Source organism: Salvia miltiorrhiza, chromosome 1 (genome assembly GCF_028751815.1).
Source record: "Salvia miltiorrhiza cultivar Shanhuang (shh) chromosome 1, IMPLAD_Smil_shh, whole genome shotgun sequence".
Taxonomy (NCBI): Eukaryota; Viridiplantae; Streptophyta; class Magnoliopsida; order Lamiales; family Lamiaceae; genus Salvia; species Salvia miltiorrhiza.
The window spans coordinates 2,430,561-2,436,692 of NC_080387.1; the positions used below are offsets into that span (position 1 = coordinate 2,430,561).

A 6,132-nucleotide genomic window follows, 5' to 3' on the forward strand; every position below is an offset into this window, starting at 1 on the left:
CCCAAGCGCAGCTCTAACGGGATCAAGCACCGTTAAAATGCAAGGGGCAATTAGATTGTCATGTCACATAATTTCCATGTAATTACATTGTATTGACACGTCATTTAAATTTTTTATTGGAATCTGTCGTCGTGGGAAATTACAAAAAAAATAATTTATTATGAATTTTAAAACAAAAATGAAAAATTGTGGAAAAAATCAAAATTTGAAAATTTATTATGATTTTATATTAAATTTACCCTTATGTAAATCCTATACTTCACATGTTACATGCACTCAACTACTTGATCGATATTTCTACATGGGCAGTAAATCATGACAAATTCACTTCACTACTCATGCCATCGGTCTACTTTGTTAATATTAGCATTAAATCGCCGGAACTCCACATAATTTACACTTCTCATTAACAATTACTAATAGGAATCTAGCTCAGGCGTTGGTTCACATACCCTTACAAAAGCAAAGCATGCCTTCTCCACATGGTTTCCCAAATCATTTGTGAGGTTAAGCCCACGTTTGATTGGGTGTTCTTAGACGTTGGAACGGAATTCAATTAATTAAATTTATTATTTGTTTAATTTAGATAATGACTTAATCATTACCCTTACTTGAGAGTAATTCAATCAACCAATTTGTTACCCCTCAAAATAAAGGGCCCTCAAAATAAAGGGAGAGGGGAAACAAAAGAAAGAAAATCTCTTGCTAATGTTTCTTGTTAAACCAAATACTTAATAAAAATAATGATTCCTATTGTTATCATTCCACTCATTTATTTAATTTCATTCCCTTTTCATTACTCTACTTGAACCAAACGAGCACTAAATTACTAACAAATTTAGATGCTATAAAAAATCCTCATCAAATATTGTAGGCACACACACAGGAGATTCAATATCTGAACATATTCGCAGAAGAAAGAAATTTAGCATGTCAGATTTAATCAATTGGAAATAACAAAACTATGATATTTTTGTGGGAAGAATCCATTTTGCATTCCCACTCTCATACCCAACACTATAATATTTTTGTGGGAAGAATCATTTTGAATCCATTTTGCATTCCCACTCTCATTCGAAATGGATTAAATAAAGGTAAAAATATAGAAGTTTGTTTGGTTCTTGTTTAACACTCCAAATACTCGATATTCTAGATTTTTATTATTGTAAACGGATATAAATCATCTAGTTATCTTGATTGTAATGCGCAAGCATAGTAGTGTGCAGAACTGTTCTTTAACAATGCCAGTAATGCATGTAAAAAAAAAGGCAATAGCATATTATAAATGAAGAAAAAAACCAAAGAAATATTTCTTATTAACATAAATTCTAATGTTTCAAACAATAAGTTGAATTCTGACTAAAAATAAGTTTCTAACAGATTAAACGACACACATTAGCATTGCACGGCAAGATTTATTAATCCACAATCATTACGCAATCAGAATAAAACACGGATATAGAAAGAAGTATAGCAGAACTAAATCTATATAAATTAAAAATTGCAGTATCATAACAGAGCCAAAATCCATAATACCTAAATTTAAACTGATCAAAATTATAACATAAAAAGAGAGTTCAGAAACGACGATTCAAAAGCATCAATCACCGGCAGTCTTGTTGTAGACATAGGTGAGCCCGCACTTACCGCAGTAGTGCCTGTCGAAGTGGTTTGCCATGAAAGTTCCGGCGCCGCACTCGGCGTTGGGGCACTCCTTCCTGAGCCTCTGAACCTTCCCAGAGTCATCCACCTTGTAGAACTGGAGCACGGCGAGCTTGACCTTCTTCTTCTTATGCTTGATCTTCTTCGGTTTGGTGTAGGTCTTCTTCTTGCGCTTCTTCGCGCCTCCACGGAGGCGGAGGACCAGGTGGAGAGTGGATTCCTTCTGGATGTTGTAGTCGGCGAGGGTGCGGCCGTCCTCGAGCTGCTTTCCGGCGAAGATCAGGCGCTGCTGGTCCGGCGGGATGCCCTCCTTGTCCTGGATCTTGGCCTTGACATTGTCGATCGTGTCGGAGGATTCAACCTCCAACGTGATGGTCTTACCCGTTAGGGTTTTCACGAATATCTGCATCTTGTAGGGTGCGGGTTTGGGATGGGGAAATTGCTAGAGACGAGACGAGTTTATAAAGATTAGGTTTTTGCGGAAATTGGGTGGGCTTTGTAGTTTGGGCCTATTGGACACATATTATATCTAAATAAAATACAACTGCAGACAATAATGCAAACCACAAGGCCCCCAAACAACCACGTCCGGTGAAGAGAGGGGCCAATGATTTTGGTGGGCGCAGCTCTGATTCTCGCCCTATTGGACACATTTGTTAACTTTTTGACGTTTCATGTTTTTTTTATTATTATTTGGCCAAAAAAAATGTTGTTATTATTATTATTATTATTATTACTGTTACTATTAATTTGAAATACGTTTATTAGTTGACAAAAAATTTAGGACATAATCAATAAATTTGTTTATTACAATGAGGCAGTATGCTAAAAGATTCATACATGTTACATGGATATGTGTATTGAGACGTATCAAAAACATTATGTAATAGGATTAGTGATTAAAAATCTAACAATCACTTGTACATGAAATTTTGTAAGATTTGGTACCATGCGCCCACAAAAAAACTATCATTAAGGTTCCTTAGGCGTCTAGGGTTTGTGTACTCTAGGTTTCTCTAGTGTTTTGTTCTCCTTGTGAGTTGTCGTTTAGGGTTTTGACCTTAAGAAAATCGGTGGCGCTGCTGTCTATCGTGCTTCTCCGCCGTTCTCTTTCTCCCTTCCCCCTACCCTCTCCCATTTTCCCTGGTTCTCTTCGTGTGTTTGTTGGGTTGTGGTTGCCTTTTTGTTTTTCTTTTTCTGTGGTGTGCAGGTATGGAACGAGGTGGCTCATCGCAGTTTTATGGTTTTGATCAGCGCACTGAATGTGAGACTACTGTTGTTGAGATCTCTGGGGTTAATGAGGGAGATGGTTCTTTGATAAAGGAACAGTCACATTGTCTGGTGGGCAAACTCATCTGCGCAAAACCGCCAAAGGGTTTCATTTCTTAGAGATCATGAAAAAGTCATGAAAAACAAAGAGGGACTTTATCGCAAGGGAATGGCGGAAAAATTTATTCCTATTCACCTTTGAAATCGCGGAGGATCGTGAGTGGGTGATGCAACGACAACCATGGCATTATGATGGACATCTCTTCGCTATAGTAGGGCTTGATGGTTCGATACAGCCCTCTAATATCTGGATTGACAGAGGTAGCTTTTGGGTCCAAGCCTATGATCTATCGATAAAGTGCATGAGCCCTACCGTTCTCCGCCACATCGCAAAGCAAATCGGGACAACGAAAGATATTGATATGGAGATTATGAGGATGGAATTAGGGATTCCCGCTCTTATAAAGAAAGGCCCAAAAATAAGAAATACACAACTAAAATTAAACTATTATATTCGTGTCATTTTGATATTGTCGCAGGAATATAAAGTCACATTGGGCATATTTGAAGTAACCATAAATCTAAGCCTGGCAGAGCTGCAATGACAAATAAGACAGATCTGAGGATGCGTGTCCAAGATAAAGAACTAATAAAGATATGAGGCCGATTTGAAGACTGTTGTTAGAAGATATATGTATTAATTCTTATACCTATATTAAATACCCTTTTTATTTGTTGAGTGTTTTCCCCACGAGATTTCAGCTGACAGATTTTAACGGGATTTGGGCCAATGTCCTTACAACATTAATGGGCCCTTGAAATTAGGGCTTAGCTAGGTTTAGAAGGTATCCTATAAATAGATTAAAGGGTTAAGTATCAATTTAGCCCCTAACGTAGAGGCCCCTGTAGCCAATACAACCCTATCCGCAGGGGTGTCTCAACTAAACCCCTAAGGTCCATGTTTTGCGTCAAGTAGACCCATCCATCTAACGGAGAGTTAACTCCGTCCGAAATTTAATTTTTTTTTATTTTTTTTAAAATTAAGATTTTCTGAAGAAAAATATTATTAGGGATGGCCGCCGCCTCCGGTCAAACCAGCACACAGCGGCGATTAAGCCCCATGCCTTCCGTCGTGCCGTGCGTTGCCGCCGGACCCTGCGTCCCTCACCGCCACCAGCCTAACTTCGCTTCAAACTCCGACCAGAAGCGGCGAGAAAGACCGACTGGATCTGGAAGACCGGCCGACAGGGAGACTGGATCTAGAGGAGCGGCTGGATCTGGAGAGAGACCGGCCAACAGGGAAGACCGGCCGACTGGATCTGGAGGAAGACCGGTCGAAAGGGGGAGGAGCTGCGGGCTGTTGATTTATGCCTAATTGTTCTAATTTTAGGGGTTTGCATGTGCATATTTTAAGTTAAATCTTCTGGAAATTGGTGCGTTTTATGGTGTATTTTATGCTTTGCAGGAGATTTAGGATTTCGAGATAAAGAGTGCAAATGTTGGAGAAGTTTGGACTAAGAATTAAGTTTTTGTGCATACTCTGGCGCGTCAGAGAAGCGAAGCCCCGCGCTGCAGAGAAATCCAATCGCCAGAGAAATACGCTCTGTCGCTGCAAAGCTAGAGAAATCCAATCGCCAGAGAAATACGCTCTGTCGCTGCAAAGCCAGAGAAATCCAATCGCCAGAGGAATCAATAGTCAGCGCAGAGGAATGAAAGACTCGCCAGAGGAATCACTTCGTTGCTGGAATCACAAGTGCCAGAGAAATCAAAGCATGCCAGCGAAGTCAACAAGCCAGAGGAATCGAAAGCGCCAGCGGAATCGCCAGTCAGAGAAATCGAGAGCCAGAGTGGAAGCCGTTCCGCTGGCGAGAACCGCGATTTCCGACAGGGTGGAGATTATTTCCAGAGCGCGCGAAGTTGCCTTATCTTTCACGATTCTATTTCCTTTAAGAGTCTAGCTTTGCATGACAACTTCCATGGTGATCCTTAGGGATTCGAAGTCTATAAATAGGGCCATACTTTTCATTGTAAAGATATCATCCCTTGCCCTAATTTTTGGACGCCTTTGAGATCTTCCTTTGGCAGCCGAAGTTTAGGATTTACTTGCTTTCATAGTTTTTTTTTTATATAGTTTTCAAAGTCATTGTTTTAAGTTAGATTTCAATTCAGTTTTTAGTTTATTCTTGGATTGTGATTGAGTGACACAATTACATGTTCAAGACATTTACGGTATTTAGTATTTAAATTCAATTTAATTTTGTTTAATCATGTTTATGTTTTTCGTTCATGTTTATGCTTTCGGTTTAATTATGCAATTTAAATTATGCACTTTAGTTTCACGTCTAGATTAGAAGTCTTTAAATTTACAAGTATTTAATTTCATAAGTAGGTTTAATTTCAGTTCTTTAAAATCTTGCCTAGGGTTTAATAGTTTAATTCGCCTAGTTAATTCTAAATTTCGGTTTTTATTCAGTTTTTAATTCTAAGTTCTAGTTTAATAATCAATCTCTTTACTGCTTTCTTTATTGTTTTTCCTACGATACTACTAGAAGCCCTTTAAGACTTTCCTTGTGAGATCGACTTGGGTTAGCTTATCACTGCTAGGATGTCCTTGTTCTATTGCAAGTCAATCTAGAGGTGTTTAGGTTGAGTCAAATTTTGGCGCCGTTGCCGGGGATAGTTTTAGGCGTTTTAGTTGTGTCGTTTTTACTTGCTTTTTTGTTTTTGTTTTCACTTTTCTTATCCTTCCACCCGGTGCGTTTTATCCGTGTGTTAAGTGTTGTGTATGCAGGGACGCCGTAGTCTGAAAAGAAAACTAACGTCCCCGCTGGATAATACTCGGACACATACCAGAGGAACGGTGAATTCTCTGGCACATACCAGAGCAGACGCTTTATACTCTGACTCTGACTCCGAGGACAGCGCTGCAAGCCCTGCCAATTCCAGTTCTGACTCTGATCTTGGCGTTCCAGAGCAGACCGAAGTCGAGGAGGAAGTCAGCTCTGACTGTGCAGAACACACCATAGAGACAAAGGTGGAAGAGGCCAGCTTTGCCGAAACAAAGCAGAATTTAAACGAGGAAAAGAAGGAGATGGCCCAGAACATGGAATACATGGGAGACTTCACCAGGCCGGTAATTGGAGATACCAACACGTCGGCAATTGTGCTCCCCACTGCTATGAGAAACTACAATCTCAAACC

General features: G+C 39.6%; 1 protein-coding gene across 1 annotated transcript; it reads right to left on the bottom strand.

The window, feature by feature from the left end:
- Positions 1-1,471: 1,471 nt before the first annotated feature.
- On the bottom strand, positions 1,472-2,381 carry LOC131007264 (ubiquitin-40S ribosomal protein S27a). Its single transcript, XM_057934418.1, has one exon. It carries the CDS (start codon positions 2,069-2,071, stop codon positions 1,601-1,603), a length of 471 nt encoding a protein of 156 aa, XP_057790401.1. The 5' UTR covers positions 2,072-2,381; the 3' UTR covers positions 1,472-1,600.
- Positions 2,382-6,132: the final 3,751 nt, after the last annotated feature.

Excerpts from the sequence above, each read along its gene's own strand:
- LOC131007264 (XM_057934418.1), bottom strand. The coding sequence starts at position 2,071 with ATGCAGATATTCGTGAAAACCCTAACGGGTAAGACCATCACGTTGGAG.